Here is a 20,132-nt window from a genome sequence, read left to right as displayed (position 1 = left end):
CAATCACGATGCACTCTCTTTAGAAATAACCAACCACAAAACAATCCTTTTAACTCAAAAAATCACATTTATTTCCTTTTTAAATCCAGACTGGCATTGGAACTGTCCAAAATTGTACATATGTTCAGTTTCTCAAAATCATTGTAAAGTAAATCACAATAATAAATAATGCTGTTACACATTTAACTAGAAACAGTATTCAAGTTCATCCATTTTAATTTCCATGGTTTGAGTTGAGTCTTTGAGAACACCCATGCTATTACTCAAATGCTTTTCTCAAACTGTTATCCTAATGTACAATGCACTACATTAAGTGGTTCATAGCTACAACAAAACAATGTAACCAGCTTCGGCTATGTACATTGACACAAAGGACCTAACTCACTGGAATGTAAGAGATAGATAGATAGATAGATAGATAGATAGATGGAACTGGAGGAAAGAGAGAGAGAGATAGAGAGAGAGAGAGAGAGAGAGAGAGAGAGAGAGAGAAATTTTAACAGGAAATGTCACTATTTAATATAGAAGCCTACCTCTTTTTTTGGAATATTTTAAAACAGTTGGTTGTCACATTGTTTATATCAGAGACGTACAAAAAGTGAGAACTCTAACCAGATTTCAGTCTGATTTGAGGCTTGTTGTTATATCTATTTATTCTTTTTTGTCTAGTTCTTCCATTCTGCTGTCAAATATAGAACCATGGAAATCATATTTTACCACCAATGCAGATATTTGAGATGGAGAGGTTTTACAAGTTTAAGGTGGATGTTAGTCATGAGTATAGACTATTCACATTCTCTTAGCATACTTTTTTGCCTCTTTTCCCTTTTAAATATTGTGCTTATGCTTATGTGAGTCTGGATCAGGCTATTCTTGAAAACAAAGTCATGTCAAAATGACAAAAAAAGGACAAACATCTTATCAAAATTCCTAACGCAACACAAGTATATCAAATACTGTGTCATTTGAATTTCTCCCATTTCTACTGAGAGTACTGTTCTGTTTATCTATGATTTTGAGAAAATGATGCTGATAATCATGATGAAGGTGAAAATAACTAAAATACAGTATACTTCCCTCAGGTCAACACCCACACATCTGCACCCCTCATTCACAGGCATAGACACATACATGTGTGACTGTACACACACACACACACACACACACACACACACACACACACAGTGGCGCAGTCACTTTCATATCAAGTAATCAGGAGAGTTTTTTTTTTCTTTGAAATCAAAAAACTACTCCAATGGGAAGTTGGGATGAAACCTCCACTTTCATATTAACCAAAGAACCAGTCACAATACATTGTACCTCACGCACAGAACTCTAATAGACAACACTAGCCCATCCTCAGCCCTTAGACACACATAGATCTTGCATACTACAGCGAGTCCCACACATAAGGAACTTCAACATATGCTGGTGTTCAGTGATCTATGGCAGTGGATGACTAAAAAGAGCCAATATGTACAAGTACATGTGTGACTAGCGGTTGTGTTTTACGTCATTAGCCCCAGGTCACCATAAAAACAGCCGCATGTTTTTTGTTTTTGTTTTGTTTTGTTTTTTCACTGCAAGTCAGTGAGCCAAAGTGATGGAGGAAACAGAAATACTCGCCAATGAGTGGTGGTGGACACATGGCATATGATTGGTCCTAAGGTCTTCCCTGACTGCCCAGCTGACCTCCCTCCTATCCCCATCCCTACACAGCACACAGACGTCTAGGGTCCCCCGCTGTAAGAGTAGTCTGCTTTGTTGTGCATGACCAGCTTGTTGTCCACGAAGTAGAAGCTGTCCGATTGTGTCTCGTAAGGGTGGAGGATCATTTCACGCACTGAAAATAAAGAAAATCAATTGTATTTAAGTACAATATACTGATTACTGATGTTAATGGACAGGCTCACTGTATAAACTTGTATATACAGTTAAGTCTTCAGCATTCACAACTGAGAGTAACCATGTTATACAGAGGCCTGTTGCACATGATGCCAAAGAGCATTTTGGTTGTAACAGAGCATACAGAATTGATTATCACTTCACAATACATTGCACACAAGGCAGCTGTGAAATCTCTGCCGTCTGATTAGATGGTGAGACCTAAAATGGAAGTCAATTAAGTGTGCAAGTCTTCCATTTTAAACTGCCTTGTGATGTGGAATGGATTTCATTTCGAAGAACTAAAACTCTTTTTCATGGTTCATGTTTGTGAAAAAATCCCCATGTATGTTGACTGAGTTTCACACATCTTGAAGTCTTTCAGTCTACCCATCTGCAGCTGGTCTACTGTATGTGTACTAATGTGTATCAAAATGAAACTAAACATGCACTCACTGGTGTCCTCGGAGATTGGAGGGAACTCATAGATGTGCTCGCAGGTGTTCTTGCTGCTGGGGATGCAGAACCCAAACTCAAAGTCGAAGCTCTTCAGGAGCTGCTCCCGGAAGTAGTGCCTCTCGATCATGCGGAAGTTATTGATTGGGATGTCGCCCACTGTGAACTCCACACTGGGAGACGGAAAGATACGGGAAATGGAAAAATAAACAAACAAATACACCAATAAAAACAAACATTTCAGTCGACCCAAGTGAACTCCTTTCCATAATCCTCCAGAAAATGGCTCTTGGTGTGCTAACCTATGTCATTTATCTTTCAACACATGAAGCCCAAAGCAGTGACATACATTCTGGATCAGTAATTGTGTGCAACTGGAGAGGAAGCACTGCCATACTTAATGCCACAGTGCTCTCTCTGCCCAATGTCCAATTAGAGGCAACGTATATTTGGGCTGTTAACTCCCATCATACTCCAAACTTATGTGCCATATCCTGACAGGCACGCATGCTTAACTAGGACAAACTACTCTGTGTTGAACAAGCTTCCACTGCTTGCTCTTGCCATTATAGCTTAAATACGGAATGCAAACCATTTTGCCTTTATGTAACTGACTTTCTGAAGGCTTAGCTTGTAGGCAACAACTCAATTATAACAGACAAATAATATGTTTCTATATTAAGAATAACAGAATAGAGTTTAGATGTAGTTCTAATACTACTATTAGTAAAATGTATTGTCTTTGCATATAAATTACTATGTTATTCTTTTATGCATAAAATGCATCTCCTTCAATGCTCAACAATGCATTCACACTGTATGTTATGTAGGATTTCTTCAGACTTACGTGGCTCCGACTTGGCGTAGTTTCAGGAACGCAGGGGTGAACTGGTACCGTACAAAACGCCCAGCGTTTGGGTCCACGTCTCGCTTGTCTGCTTTGTCTCAAAGTAAAAAAACAAAAACAAATGACAATACACAAGATTTGTTATGAAGATGCACTTGTAAATACATTGCCATCACTCAGTGCTAATAAAAAAAAATATTCTAGACAGTAGCCTGCTTGACCTCAGTCTCTTGTATATCAACTTAGGTGTGGCGCTAGCACCTCAAAGGGTCATGGGCCAAATTACGCACAAGCACCAAATAACGCATTTCAGCACCAAGTAGGCACTTTCAAAATGCCAGGTATAACTGAGCAATATGCTGCTTCAGATGTTTCAAAGAGATATACTTCTTGACATTCTGTATTAAAATTTGTGTTCAAATAAAAACTACAGGCAAAAATATACTGTAGGTAACAATTGAATAAAAAAGCCAATTCTAAATACAGAAGGGAGAAGGAGTTATTTGAAGAACTGGAATGAGAACTATAAAAGAAACAGAACAGAACTGTTCTCGTACTAAGTGGAGTGAAACGTGAAAGCACTGCGGACTCACTGGAGGAGGGAGGCTTGGTGATCTCAAACAAGACTGTTCCTGTCTCCATGTCCCGGATCTTAAATCTTGTGAAGTCGATGTTGTACACATTGTCCTCTGGGCCACACAGGTAGTCTGCAAAACAGGACATCAGAGGGAGAACGATCAGGACGGGGCCAAGTTTGTATCCCTTAAGGATAATCCCCTCACAGAATACAACAATATCAAATGCTGAAATCAGAGGAAATAAATCCAAAGTTGGCTTGCTACATGAAAGTTATGGATTACAAAGAATTTATTATGAAACAATGCTCATACATTTGAATCAATCAGTTCTGACAAAGATGAAAGAATGTTTGCACTGGTAACAGTGATGGTAACTCATGTAAGATCAACAGTTAATCCTACTGTTGTAAAATACTCCCAGCCTCCTGTCATTCAATTTATTATACACATACTGTACTGCAGACACAACACATTGACACCCCCCCCCCCCCCCCCCCCCCCACACACACACACACACACACAGACAGTCGCTACAGGTGCCACTTAACGTTTAGTCACTAACCTTCAGGGGAAGTGATAACAACAGAAGGTAGTTGCACGTGGATTCTAGATTCATCACAAATAACACTTGTGCAATTATGCTTTCCTGTCTTTGAAGTAGATATGCACTGAGGTAAATTTAGAGCATGCATCCTGGGCAGGCATCTTGATCTTGGTGAGAAACTTCCACAAAAAGTTGATGTATATACAGTATTTGTGGCATGACTTGTCCAAGCTCTACAGTAATCCCTGATCTACGTGTAAAAATAGCAACTGCTCCATGCGTACTGTAACTAAACTAATGGCCTTTCACACCACAGTTCACTAACTAAACAGTTGAGATAGGGATAAAAAAATAAGGATCTGTCCTAATATCATTACAGATAGTAAAATGATGAATGAATACAGCAAAAAGGGCAATAAACAGAGAAAAAACGTTTGAAGACACAAAGTTTCAATTTAGCAGCTGAGATGTTTGGAGTCTGACTGGATAGTACTGGTCTGGCAATTGAATGTCTGTGGAGACAACTGAATTGGAAATAAGGCAAAAAGAAAAAGAAAAGATACTGCCAAACTATAAACGTCCACTGCATCTAGAAACAGTGTGTGTGGTTTCTTCCTTTATTTGCCTAATAACTCTATTACCATCACCTTGCTGACAAGTATTCACAGTGTGAATTGCTCCCCCCAGTCAACATAAAAAGAAACTGAACGCTACATGTTTGACAACTGTTTTGGCAACCGGAGGTCAGGGTGGCACTCCTGCACTCACATGGGAGGCTCAGTGCCACCTCCCATGGGGCATGTGGTGCGCGTGCCCCCCACCCCCCCCACCTCCGGGCCTCCCCTGCTCCTCACTCCAGCCTCAGGCTGAGATTAGGGCATAAGTGGCTTAGGCCGTCTCAGCGTCACAGGGGCGGATTGGGAGGGGATCAGGGGATTTGGGCATGTCACAGGTCCCGGGCACCTCGCTCTGCTCTGCCTGGGAGAGGGAGAGTAAAATGATGTAACACTGTGATTTGGCATCTCTGGAGGGGGAGGAAGCACTGCACTGCTAATACATACACAGAGAGAGAGAGAGAGAGAGAGAGAGAGAGAGAGAGAGAGAGAGAGAGAGAGAGAGAGAGAGAGAGAGAGAGAGAGAGAGAGAGAGAGAGAGAATGAGAGAGAGGGAGAGAGAGAGAGAGTGAGAGAGAGAGAGAGAATGAGAGAGAGGGAGAATGAGAGAGAGAGAGACAAAGGGTTTGAAATGATAACAATGGCCAGTTTGCCAGGTTAGTGAAAAGTCACTCAAATCAAATCCAGGTATGAAGACACTAGTGAGTAATAGTAAAGTTCATTGCAGGCAAAACACATAAATACCCACACAGAAGAACCTAATATAGTTCATATTTTTTTTCTCCATTTGGCTGTTGCTTTTATCCAAAGTGACTTACATGTGTCACTTATTACAAGGGCCAGTCGCCCAGTGCAACTCAGGGTCAAGTGCCTTGTTCAAGGGCACATCGATGGCAGCCAGGCCATTGTGGAACCCCGTCATTTTTCCATTCTCTTTCTCAGTTGTGACCATAAACACTGCACTGGGTCCAACAATGCTAACCTGAAAGCAGATCATATTGTGGGGCAACTGACCATATTAAGACTAACGTCTGCTGCAGTCACTCCTTTAAGCTCAGTGCCTAAATCACTAGTGACTGCAGAAAGCTGCTGACTAAAATGCATTGCCCAGAGCTCACCTTCCCCCTCCCTCACAGTCAGCCTCAGTCGGTCAGGAGGTAATTGCCAGTGACACTCCAGGGCTGAGGTCTATTTCAGGTCTTTAGGAGTTTAAACGCAGAGGTGCTTCCCAGTTAATGCAACAGATGGCCCCACCTCACCTACGAGTGTGCTCGGGCTCAAACCTTAGAGGGGGACTTCTACCTGTAACCACCACTAGAGCAGAGAAATTGCAATGGGTATTCTGCAGCGTAAGATATTACTGCTCTTGAATGAGGAGGATTTTGATACACATTGTCTGTATGAATGGTGCCTTCAAAAATCGATGATGTTTGTTTTTAATGCAATCACTCTGTAAAATGACTAGCTTGAAATTCTGTACATTGTAACACTAACAGTGATTGATTAACTGTAAATTAGGAGGAACAAATGGCAGGGTCCAACATGAACATACTAGAACTAGCACATACTGGAACCTCTATAAGACACAGCTCGTAATAGTGTGGTTGAAGTATAAAAGGGAGGTAAATTGGTTGTTTTGAAGCTGAGGCTAATACAGCCCATGACAGTAGATAGATAGATAGATAGATAGATAGATAGATAGATAGATAGATAAATAGATTGATTGATAGATACTTTATTGATCCCCAAGGGGAAATTCAAGATTTTTTTGGCACAGACAAAATAGAACTGGTGTTTGTAGATTTATATTCAAGAGGACAATAACAAGTCCTGAAACATCATATAGTCACACACCATAACCATACAAACATGTGTTGATTAGAAAAAAAAAATATGATATAGGGGAGCTTTTACTTGAAATGTTTGCAGTATAACAGTGCAATGTTTCATGCTTTGGTGGTTCTACAACTTTATTTTTTCCTTTCAATATGCTTCCCTCTCTTTCTCTCTCTCTCTACCATTCTCTACACTAGTGTGTGTGTGTGTATGTGTATGTGTGTGTCCACAACAGCTTACTCTGCACACGCTGGCTGTCTGCTCCCATCACAGGCCCTCTCCTCTCCTCTCTTCTCTTCCACATTAGCAAAACATTAGCTGTAACACAATGTCGGAACATTCCTTCACACTCTGTTTTTCTACCTCTGTGAGTGATTCACATGGCCTGCATCCAACATACCCATTTACTGGCAAGGAAATGGAAACTCAAAGAGAGAGAGAGAGAGAGAGAGAGAGAGAGAGAGAGAGAGAGAGAGAGAGAGAGACTGTTTGCTCGGTCTCTCTGTGAGGGTTGCAGGGATCGGGCAGCCATGTGTTTATCCATCCATCTGTCCAGCCTACTGGTAACCACATCACGAGTCCCACTGGACAGCACAGGGCACTGCGGGGCTGATTATCTAAATGACATGATGCTTGGCATCACACGAGGGAATCACATGAGGCAGGACAGGAGGACTGCAGTGCCCCATCAAAGCCCTGCAGGAGGCTGGGAAATGACACCAGGGAGCCTTTTTCACAAAGTAGGTTTTATATCACCGATATGGCCAGCATATGATGAAAGCCATGTGGGTGTGCGTTTTTGAGTGCATCGAGGACGAGACATCCCGCACAATCTCCGCTTTTAGATCCATGGAACAGCAGGACAGTTGGTGATGATTCAACTGTTGTGTGTTGTGATATGTCCCATGCATTATTAGCTTGTGTGACGACAGTGTTTTTGACAGAGATTGGGAACACATGCAGGCCCCAAACACCAAAAAAAAAAAAAAAATGTCAGAAAAACTACCCCCCCCCCCCCCAACAAAAACAAAACAAAAAAACAACAACAACAACAATCCATCTATTGCCTTATTCAAGTGGTTTATCTGCAGGTGGGTTAGCTTCTGACAGGCCGGCTAAACACAGGCTCAAGCCAACACACAATCTGTTTTCCCCTTTCACTGGGAGAAGCATCCGACCGAAAGAGAAGAGAGAAACTGGGCTTGTCAGTCCCATGGGTACCACCCCTGCACTCAGAACCAAAGGTCAGTCAAAAAGTGGTGGGCTTACAGTACAACGTAACTTCATAGAGTGGCAATACCAGGATAGGATGCTTGTTCTAAGATATAAAGGCAATCAATGCTAACTGGATTACACTGGGAGGCTGTAGTGATGACCTTGATGGCCTTGTAGCAGCAGGATAGTCAGCTCTCTTGGATGGACTGGCACAAAAAGCTCCAATTTGTGGGTCAAAGAGGCCTTAAGTCCACCAGCTGTGGCTGTTACACTGACTTTTCTTTGGTCTCTTACTTTAGAAGTTCTTGGAAAAATCTCTCTGTAGATCAAATCCAAATCTAGATCTACCAGATTTCCCTTTTTAGGGAACATGGTCCATCAGTACAGGCAACCAAAGCTTGTGTACATACAACCGATAGCCAAAGAGGGTCATAGGGATGCCTTCTGGTCACATTCAAGGACAGTGGTGTTCCCATATCGATTTAATAAAGAGAAGTGCACCCAGACGTCCTCTTACATTTACAATTGAGTTACAAGGCATCCTGATGGCTCCTCTAATTCAGCCAGAATGGGAGCTGATAGATTATTTATGTCTACTCCACTTGCTGTTTTGTCCAGTGTTGTCCAGACTGGGGAATCCTGACCAGGCGACCTACCCAATCACTTTCAGTCTCAAGAGTTTTGCATCTCCCTCAGGCAAGACAACAACAAAGTCCTTCAGTTTCAGGAGACAGCATGTCTTTATCTGTACACTCAGACAGACTAGACTAGCAATTCAGAAAGATTGACAGAGAGGTGTATGTAGACTACAGCACATACCTCATAGGGACTCAACAGATGCACTACACACATTGGAGTCTTATTTGGAGGTTACATGCAAACCTTATGGGCTAGTCGACAAATGGTCTGCAACAAAACATAGTTTGAAACATGCAGACATTGTGAACTAATAAGGTCATGAGGATACAGGCTGTTTCACCACACAAACAGGAAGCGTAGATGAAGGCAGGTTCAACCACCACTGTATCATGTGTCACCACAACCTACAAAAAGATACAACTTCACAACCATTTACGTGCAGTTCAGATCAACACCATATGGGTTGTTAAGGTAAATGCTTTGAATGATTTAGGCTGGTGGTAAAAAGCTGAACCATAACCTAATCATTATATAAAAATAATAGTGAGTGCTATAAAAAGAATGGGATGATCCCTTCATGTGAAACTTGTAATTCTAAAACGATACTCAATGACACTCAACAGCTAGACATCATTTCAATTTCAACATTTCAATGTTTGCATAATTTTCCAACACATAGGAACAGTATGGCCTACGGCCTTAATAACTTGTCCGGTGCGACTTCATATTTACCATCTAACCTTAACCCTTACCCTAGTCCATATCTGGTCTACGTGTCCAGCGTGGGCTAATAAGGTCAGGTGCAACCTATTGAGAAGAGGGAGGTAACTTTCTAACTACTAGCGTAGCTGAGAAACATAAAAGGATTCATGTCTGGTCTGACTCATGTAATTGCAAATATCACAAAACAAAAGTGACCTTTACAAATTCAAGATATAATATAATTATGTTTTTGCTTTACTTTGATTATAGCCAGAATAGTTTTTTTTTTTATCTAGCAGAGGTCACTTCAAAAGGGCTCTTATGAATAAATGTTAAACACGCTCAGTGGGTAATGGCAAAGATGGATATCAGTGCAGGGAAGGGCAAGGACCATGAAGAACTGTATGAACATCAACACTCAGACATCTGAATATCTTAGTAGACAGAAATAAAGAACGGAAATAAAGAAACAGATGCCACAGATGCTCACGTAGCCATACACCAAGAAACCTCAAAGGTACTTTTTGACACATGTCTCAAAGGTCTCGTTTTAACCTCAAAAGCAGGTTGCTGCTCTAGCCACAGGCTGAACCTCAAGTTTCACAGCAACATTGAAAACAACATCTAAAAAAAAAAGAAGGCTTCAAAACAAGCTACATTATGAGACAGAAATACAATTTAGTAGCAAGAGGTAGATATGACTGGATCAATTTAATTTGTTTAGTTTGACAGTCTGGTATATATCACGCTTTTCTGTTATTTAGCATTAGCACACAGCCTGTCTCTTCAAGTGATTGGTATGCTTATGGAGTGTTCAATATTGCACAACATTAATCTACAAATTATTGACCTGTTGGCCAAAAAGATAGCCTGTTTGCTGTGTGATAATAGCATTGCCCAGCAGGTTAAGTGTGCTTGAATGGTGTATCTCCACACCATGAATTTGAATATTCTAAATAGGCCTAGTAAACACACACACATGCATGCTCACCACACACACACACACATACTATCTCTCTCTCTCTCTCTCTCATGCACACACACACACACACACACACGCACACGCAGGCATAATGTGCGAGGCGGTGACCAGCCAGCCCTTTCACACCTAAACAGCTTGGACACTCTCTGGTTCTGACATGGTCACCTAGCAACATGCCTTTTAACACCTCTGTGGGATGCTGTTCTGCCATCCTCTTCCTTGCTCCCTCCATCAGGGCTTATTCCACACAAGAGCACAGGAACGCACAGCACAATGAACAACAAAGAACCAAACCATGGCAACAACTGAGCAAAGACTGTTGAATATAGACCCTTTCAACAATAAAAACAAAAACAATGCTTGAACGTTCTATTTGGTTCCCAATCTACTTCCTCTGCATTATGATAACATATGGAATGTTAAAACGGAAGTCTTGTGGGGCCAACTATGATGCTGATAATGGAACTCTCTTGAAACACTTACCATCTGACCTCAATGTTTGATATTAAAAAATAGTTGCAAAGGCAGAGGGAGGCAGAGACAGAGGGGTTGGCTGAGTGTCAACTTTAAACATGGCAGCCATCAGATGATCAATACACTGAAATGATCATTCCAGTAATGTTGGCACCAGATGGCGCTTCTGATTGCATTTTAAACAACTCATCATGTGAAATTCATCAGAGGGCTCTCCACAGTTCAAAACTCGAAAGCCATTATATAAAGCCTTATCTGAAATCAATATCATCAAAACTACTTTCTTCAGTCTTGCCAAGTCTATGTATTCATCAAATATATCAAATTAATTGTGTATTTATCATCTATCATTCTCTCTCTCTGTTGGGTGAGATATATAAAAACATTCACATATGACGGAAGCAAACCATTACTTTGTTCTTAAATGGTTCCTGCTGTATCCTATATTTTATCAATATACCCCCTACAATCTATTAATAATAGCCCCAGATGGGTCATCAATATCTGAAATCAATATCATCAAAACTACTTTCTTCAGTCTTGCCAAGTCTATGTATTCATCAAATATATCAAATTAATTGTGTATTTATCATCTATCATTCTCTCTCTCTGTTGGGTGAGATATATAAAAACATTCACATATGACGGAAGCAAACCATTACTTTGTTCTTAAATGGTTCCTGCTGTATCCTATATTTTATCAATATACCCCCTACAATCTATTAATAATAGCCCCAGATGGGTCATCAATAGCTGAGAACACAACACAACAGCAATGAAAGAAATCAGAAATCTCCAGTGGGTTTCTAAAGCAATTCACACATACTGTATGTAACAGCAAGCTATGTCATTTATTCCAAACTGCTCACTGTTTGGTAAAGATGTGATAGTTGAGAAAGAACATGGAGTCCACACACACACACACACACACACACACACACAGACACACACACACACACACACACACACTGTTCATTGCCATGGCAAATGGCGTGCAGTTCCACTAAACAAATGCTTCACTGTGTGATAACTCCGTTTGCAAAGCTGTCAGAACCTTCAGACTGCCTATGTTTATATGATGGTTCTGTTTGACAGCTGGTCTTCACTTTTGAATGTTGATGAGCTTTAGAACACTTCATCCGCATGGCGTGACTGCTCTGTTTCCTTATGCTGGGAGGATCTGATGGGGATTATGGTCCCACTTTATTTGGGACAGACCACTACAAACTATTATTGAACATTATTTGGATCGGCCACAGAGAACTATCAATCAACAATAAATCTGTTTAGCTGAAAATGAGGGACATAAATTGATTTAGGATAAATTTTAGGGTGAGGTTATGGCTCTGGTTTGCTAACAGATAGTTGATTGGTAGAGCCAGTTAGACTTGATTGTCTATACAAATGTTTCACCCTTAAACCACGTAACAGGTATTTTTACATGTTAGATAAAGATAACTTGAATATATAAACCTACAGTTTACTACAGTAACTAAATCTACATTGGAACAAAGAAAAAGTTTCTGTCCATAAACTTGACCTAATGTGGGTCAGTATCCTTAAATGCAGGGAGGGCTTCTTCGTCTGTAAAAGTAGAACTATGGAGCTAATGTCCATGGCATTACCACAGCTTTGTGTAAATCTAGGACTTAGATTCTAGGTCTTCTGTGGAGCTATTTTTATTTGGTCAAATTGGAGCTCATGTTGAAATTTTGATGTGTTGTATAAAATAGAGGAACTGCATCACCTGCCAGGGCTCTCAGTAATGACAAATGCCAATTAGCATTCAACAACAACAACAAAGGCATTTAGCACACACGCACATTTGCAGATAGCATTAATGTATCATCTCCAGCTACATAAATACCAACCAACCAAACAAACAGAGGGGCATGGAGATACACAGAGGGCATTTTTCTGCTTCTGTCCATAGAGGGAGAGAGAATGGAGTGCCAACATACTTACAGATTACAAACACTCTCTCTTTCCCTTGGATCAATGACAACCCAATCTTATTTAACGCCTGGCGAAGCTGGGCCACCGTAAATTAAGCATGAAGGCATCACTGGAAATACACGTCCATTATATAATGGACAGTTTGGCACCAGTGAGCTGAGGACTAGGGATGCTGTGGGGACAGTGCTGTGGCATCGGCACGACGACAAATCACTCACAAACCCAGCCAGTCAGGGCAGATCTGTTAGCCACAGGCAGATGGCAATGCCCATCACTTCTATTTACCACTCAGCTGTACACTACAAGGCCTAGCCCACACAGCCTCTTGTTTAACCTTACCCTGATAGTATTAACACATTCTGGTTTTGAAAGTTTGCCTTCTACACAGTACTTACAGGAGTTTAGGTAGTTGAAAAGTTCAGTTGTATTGTCCAGACCTACCGGTAGTTCCCCACAGCATCAATTTATTTAGCCAGACTCACAGCTACACCTGCAGGCTTTTCAAAAGCGGTCTAATACAGATATTGACCAGGGACGTGTCACAAGATAGAACAGATAGATAGATAGATGGATAGATACTTTATTGAGATAATGTTTGTGTAAACATAAAGGAATCTTTACACACACAGATTGAATAGTGTGATATAAGAAAACACGTGAAGTCATAAGGCTGTCTGTGAGAGAGTAAAGGGTGGAGGAAGGTATTCCAGCCCGATGGAGCTCAATGCCACTAATCCGGTTTAGTGCTTTGCATAGGAGGAGCAAATCCATCTAATCACAGGGCACAGGAAGACCAAAGGGGATCCGGTGAGATGGACGAGGACAAGGCTGCAGTAGGACAGGAGCAAAGCAAGTGACCACAGAGAGGTACACCGAAAAGGGGGGGGGGGGGGGGCAAAGCCCAGTTAGAGGGCAGAGAAAGAGAGAATGAAAAGACAAAGAGAAAGAAAGAGAGAGATAGAGAGAGAGAGAGAGAGAGATAGAGATAGAGAGAGAGAGAGATGCTCCTGAGGGCCCTAATAGAAAAGGACAGAAAGGAGGGCAAAGGCATGCTACCATTTCTCAGCAGTGCATGGACACCAAGATAAGAGTAGGACACACCAGCTCCATAGATCCACTATTACCATGAGAGAAAGAAAGAGAGAGAGAGAGCAAATGAGAGAGTGAAAGAGAGAGAGAGAGAAATCTCACTTTCGATTAGATTCAATGCACTGTTCGGTTGTGGATCAGCTTAATAACTTTCTGCAGAGGGGGATTACAGACAAATCCAGCTATGAAGTGCGGGTATTATTGCAGCGTTTTGTTATCAATAAAGCTGAGGCCTGAATTGAGCCTGGCTCCCCTGGGGCTGCATAAGCACAAATAAACAGACACACACACACACTCACACACACACACACACACACACACACATTTGCTCTCTCTCTTTCTCTCTCTCTCTCTCTCTCTCTCACACACACACATACACTCACACACACACACACACACACACAGACACACACACACACACACACACACACACACTTGCACAAACACACATTTGCTCTCTCTCTTTCTCTCTCTCTCTCTCTCTCACACACACACACACACTCACACACACAGACACACACAAACACACACACCTCAAGGGGAAAGTGACAAAACGAGGTTGGCAAGATAGCAACATCTACATCAACACAAAAAACATCCACACAGACTGAATAGGCCTGATGCAGATGGAATTCTCATTGACCGCTATGGTCAGCACAGCCACATAATAACCAAATCAATGACAAGCCATCACTGATGTATATGGGCAGTACAGACACTCATATAACTGTTACAATACACTATAGTGTCATACATGCAGAATTTCACTTAAATTCAAATATTTAGTAAAGTAATATTTAGTATTGTTTTGTGGTCTGTTATTATATAGTATCACCTCAGCAATTCCTCCTTGTGTATGTGAGTGTGTGTGTGTGTCGGTCTGTGTGTTCGTACAAACCATGAACTTATAGTAGGGCAGTGTAAAAGGGGGCACTTTGAATGTATGGATCTTAGGAAATAGTAAGACATAAACAGGGCTCAAGTTTGACAGTATCAACCATCAACTTACAATAAAAGCCCCATGTTATACTGAACCCAGATTATTTATTTGTGCAGTTAGCTATGAGTAAGTAATATAGGTAGGCAAGGATCAGGATCAGACTGGCAAAAAGTGAAACATAAATCTAGTTTCACAACTGATACCAAGACAGCAAAAACGACCCACCTTGCAACATAAAAATCTCTTCATTGTTAAGAAAATAAATCATCAGGCACTGAACTGTGAGGACTATTAGCTACTGCTGATGCCTGTAAGCTGTTCATCAAGCCTTCTTCCCAAAAATGTTTGTATTGAGGCCTACCGGTACTCTGACTCAATTCTAATATTGCTCAAAAGCATCAAATGCATCAGTAAGGAGGACAGAGAGGAAAGCAGTCGCGAGCGCCTACGCACAACTTACAGTGCCTATGAAGTGTCGACAAAGGCAAGCCAGTTAATGTGAACCAGTGCAATTCAGCCTTAAATAGGCCGTTCTTGACATATCACCCAACGAGATGGTGATGGGCCAGTTAGATTTTCTGAAATGGACCCCTACTTAAACCAGCAGTAACACTGGCCTCTGGTTGACCCCTTGTATTTAGGCCTATCAGAAGCGTCCTAGCATGCAAAAAATATTTCATTATATTATCCATTATAGAGCCAACAAAATGTGCACGGGTGTGTCCTGATAAGCTACTGAGCTATGTTTGAAGGACAGCATGGAAACCTATTCATCTACACTCTGCTCAAAGTGATCTGGAAACATCAAACAAGACGCTTGTCAAACAGTAAGTGCTGGACATGCTTAATGTCGCACTTCCCACGACCTTCTTCTCGATCCCTACTATCCCTCTATTCTCCCCTTGACTCAGCTTCACTTCAACTGTCATTTTATTCAATGCGAGCAGTACTTATTGCAGCACTATCATGTTCTACTCACACTGTACCTTAATTGTACCAAATTGCTTTGAATAAAAGCGTCAGCTAAATGATAAAATGTAAATGTAAGTTCCAAGAAAGTTCCTAGAATGTGAGAATGTTCCTAAAATGATGCACTAGTACCAGTTGATGGTAATTGACGATTTAGTTGACAGATTACTGAGACATGCTTTCAAGAGTTGAAGGGAAATTTAAATAATCTGTCAAATTTAATTGACAGATTACTGAGACATGCTTTCAAGAGTTGAAGGGAATGTGCTCTATGCATCCCTGGTTAAGCCAACAGATAACCGCCATTCTATATTTAGGCCACACACACATTCATACAAATAACTCTGTATACTAAAGCGCATGTTTGTGTTTTGTTACAATAATTCATGCAGGCTAGCATATGCATTGCATCACCTCCGGGTCAAGAGCAGAGAGAAAAACAACTCCAGTGGGTTGCAACACCCTAAGGAGCCATAACTGCTTTTTTACAGAAACTGAACCACTTACACATACAATATACCTGTGTACCATGGCAACTGTATGTGTTCATCCCAGTCGTGTCTGCAGCAATTTGAATGCGTTGTGAAATGTCTACCGCACGCTGGGCCAAAAGTACATGCTCACACCACACAAACTGATCTTTATTTATCTTTCTCTTCCTTCTCTTAATCTCTCGCTCTGTCTGTCTTGCAACTACTCTCTCTGTCCTGAAAATAGAGGACAAGGCAAAGAAAAGAGTGATACAGACATTCATAGTGAAAGAGTGATACAGACAGTGATAGTGAGAGAAGGCTAGAGACAGATATATATGCTCTGATATGTGTGGACCCTCTTTCAGATTTCACAGCCCCCTTGGGAAACTGTCTTTCTAATAGGACTGTGAGGGGAGGGGACTCCCATGGGTACCTGTAACCATGGTAAAAGTATCACACAGGGAGTAGGTCGCTTATCAAGGTTCGCTACGAAAGCCTTGACGGCATGAGCCATGTCCGGATGAATAAGTTAATTAGTGTGCAACTCCCCTGGAAATCCAAATAAACTAAAAAATACAGGGACAAAATACAGTATTTACAGTTTACACATAAGGAGTTTGAATAATGTGATATAAAATGCTGTTTTATTTATATTTACTTTAATGCTGTGCATTTTATGGAGGATAAGAAGACAGCTAATTAGTTTGACTTTAATTCTGGGCTTTGCTTTGCAAAAAGCATACATTTGTCCAGGAGATCTGTAGAGGGGTGGTTAGCAACTATTATGCGGGGCATCACTAATTACACAGATTAAATTCAGCAGACTTCAGACAATCAGTGGTTTTGTAGTAAGATCATACAAGACCACTCTGGAAAGCAACAGGGCCAAACCACTATCACATTCTTGCTTTCTCTGTTATTGCCTCAGAGTTTTGTCATTACTTGTGTTGGAGGGTGCGAAAGCAACTTGTGCTTTTGATGGGAAAGTGAAAGTCCTCTTTGCCCTGGACTGCTCAGAAGCAGGCCCAAAGGAAGACACCCTCTAACACATACTTTTGCTTGAGGTAAAACGGGTTAAGATTTTATTTTCATATTAATCAACATCCATGGAAATGTGTCTAATGACAAACACCTGTTAATGCAGGCATTCATTCAAAAAACATTTGATTACCGACTTTGCATCATTAAAATTCTGTTTAAAACCTGGGCATTGGTTCATCCTGCACTTTCTTCTACTCATGAGTCACATTTGTATGGGACAGATGTGATTAAAGAAACACGTCCCTCCAAAGACACAGTTGAACAGTAAAATGAAATTATAAGGAGTATGATTATTTCTCAAGGGAGTGTTTGTTAAAGTGATAATTTCAATGTCATGACAAATCACTAATAGCTTAAATCACCAGTTTGAAAGAAAACTTTAAGTCACCTGTTGCATGCCAGTGCCTACGTCTTAAGGTGAGAGGAGAGTAAATTATCTTATCTCCCAACTGAAAGGTTCGCGTGCTCTCATTCTGTCCCAATACGTTTTTTTTTCATCTATTTTTCTGCAGGTAGGCCATTTTAACCATGTGTTTTGTGTATGTGTGAGTTTATATCTACACATAGAGCAGCAGAGGGGTGAGCAGCACTCTAAATGTCTGCTGGTGTGCAGGTGAGCACATGTCTCTTTCTGTGCATGTGTAGTATGTATGTGAGAAAGTGGTTGGACAAATGTAGACAAGGCACTTGGAATTAGAAGCAAGCAGGCTGAAGAGGCCACTGTGAAACCTAATCAAGGATATCTCATCATGCTACTTGAAATTTTTATCCCGATCTTGTGGACAATCAGCCAGACACATTATCGTTGGTCAACAACATCTTCAGCTAAGTGGGTGGAGGGGATGGGGGTCCAAAATCCAAATTGTGGAAGGTGTTTGTGAAGCATAGGCGATACCCATGAGACACTTGTACCTGTAGCCATGGTAAAAGTCTCACAAACACAGGGAGTAGGTCACTTATCAAGGTTCGCTGCAAAAGCCTTGACAGCATAAGCCATGTCCTGATGAATGAGTTAATTAGTGTGCAACTGTCCTGGAGATCCAAATAAACGAAAAAATAGAGGGACAAAATACAGTATTTACACATAAGGAGTTTGAATAATGTATTATGAAATGCTGTTTTATTTATATTTTGTGCATTTGATGGAACATTGAACCACTGCAACATGTTGAAGTTTATCTGCAAGGGCATACCATGTGCATGACGGAACACAGCGATTAAGTCTTAACTTCCTGAGGTGTGCAGGGAACCTTTTGAATGAGTGACTTCATGCTGGGTGTTGTGTAAGTCATTATGTGACACTTTAAATACAGTAGTATACAGCCTATTTGCCACCTGTTACCTAACCATTCTTAGGAGTGGAGAAGTAACGAATCAGCTTATCCTTATCCTTTAGCAATGTCCATGCTATATGAGGAGGGAAAAAATCTTCTATATGTAATCTGCATGTATACATACGTATGTGAACATATGTGCACGTATGTGAACATCTCTGTTAACCTCTACAATGTGTCAAGGCATTCTTGCTTCAAGCTACGTTGATGAACAGCTTATCAGTTCCACGCCTGGGCTTATCTTATGGCTTTATGCTTGTTAGTTCAGGCATGCTTTTCCTGCAATGACCCCATCACCATAAATAGACTATTGGCATGTTCATTCCACAGCCTAGGGCTCAAAGAAATTATCTCTCAGTGGCCAATGATTTTATTCCCGTCAGTGTGATGCATTAGCTATTCATTTTCCAGAACAAATGGCAATTCATGCAAAGGTCAACCATAGGCTACTTATTTGGGAACTCTGATCAGCTCCAAGTACTTTCAGCATGGTGCATAATGTTCATATTATGGATTGGAACAGGAGTTCGTTTCGAGCTTCAGCTAAAGTAAACGACGATCGTGTTGACAGGAATTAATGGCGATAGGATGTAATGGTGGTAGGATACATCCCATTGCCTCCATATAGAGTCACTGCACAGGTAGGCTATCTTAGATAGAACTGCTTGTGACAAGGGCAGGAAATGTGTCACAGTACGAGGATGTTTTATATGGGCTATGTTAGGGTGCGCTAAGTTCAAGCTACTTGAAAGAGCAACGCATGCCTGTGAATGATGCGTTACCTACCTCACACCGACTCACAGGTGACATGTCTGATTAAGATGACAATTAGCCTGAGACACAAATACAGGTATTTGATATGTCGCGCTTTGCATCACAACATCGCAACAATTGGTGTGACGCGGCTACATGAACCCTGAAGCTGGAGGCGACATTGTACACATTGAATTGTCCATTGACATACATCTGACTTACTTTGAGTGATCTTCTGTAAACCCAATACATCCTCGGGTGTAATTATCGTGTTTGCCTGCAATTCCTCCTCCGTGGTAACTGGTACCCCGACGTCTGTCGTGTTGCAGCCCACCTTGACTTTCATCGCCTCGGCTGAATTGGGATTCGCGTTCGCCTGGCTACCGCGATTATTGTGGCTGTTGTTGATGCTGCTGCTGGTTTCTCCGCTACCACCGCAACTGCCGGGATTATTACCACCGGACTTCTTAGCGCTAGATGGGTCCTGGCTCTTGCCTGTGTTAGTACAAGAATAGCTCATTATCCGTCCTCCCTCCTCCCCCTCCTCCTGGTCGAGCAAGATACAAAACAGTCACCCTCCCTCACCCTTGAGCAGGTCGCCCGCTTAGTTCTTAATTTAAACCCCTTATTCTAGACGAGCTATAGCTTCAGACTCGACATCCGCACAGACGCATAACAGTCCTCCCACAAACGTTCGTCGGAGCAGAGTAGCCTAAGCAAGCACAGGCAGTTCTTGAGAGTCTCATTCAGTCACCTTACGCAGTCTTCATCATACATGCGACCATATAGAGAAGGAATGCCAACAT

At 41.4% G+C, this 20,132-nt stretch overlaps 1 protein-coding gene across 3 annotated transcripts; it reads right to left on the bottom strand.

The window, feature by feature from the left end:
- Positions 1–65: 65 nt before the first annotated feature.
- On the bottom strand, positions 66–19,846 carry unc119b (unc-119 homolog b (C. elegans)). 3 transcript variants are annotated; one of them, XM_042093317.1, is made up of 5 exons: positions 19,549–19,846; positions 3,781–3,894; positions 3,188–3,284; positions 2,341–2,513; positions 66–1,843 (listed from the first exon to the last, which is right to left on the bottom strand). In XM_042093317.1, the coding sequence occupies exons 1-5, from the start codon at positions 19,844–19,846 to the stop codon at positions 1,731–1,733; spliced, it is 795 nt and encodes a 264-aa protein (XP_041949251.1). In that variant the 3' UTR covers positions 66–1,730. The 3 variants fall into 3 exon arrangements, with proteins under 3 accessions (XP_041949251.1, XP_041949252.1, XP_041949253.1); XM_042093318.1 differs by having other exon boundaries at positions 3,188–3,278; XM_042093319.1 differs by having other exon boundaries at positions 3,188–3,275.
- Between the last annotated feature and the right edge of the window lie 286 nt (positions 19,847–20,132).

The sequence above is a fragment of the Alosa sapidissima genome, chromosome 5 (assembly GCF_018492685.1).
Source record: "Alosa sapidissima isolate fAloSap1 chromosome 5, fAloSap1.pri, whole genome shotgun sequence".
Lineage (NCBI taxonomy): Eukaryota > Metazoa > Chordata > Actinopteri > Clupeiformes > Clupeidae > Alosa > Alosa sapidissima.
Note: the sequence above shows the minus strand (reverse complement) of the source record. Positions and strands in the feature narration are given on the sequence as shown.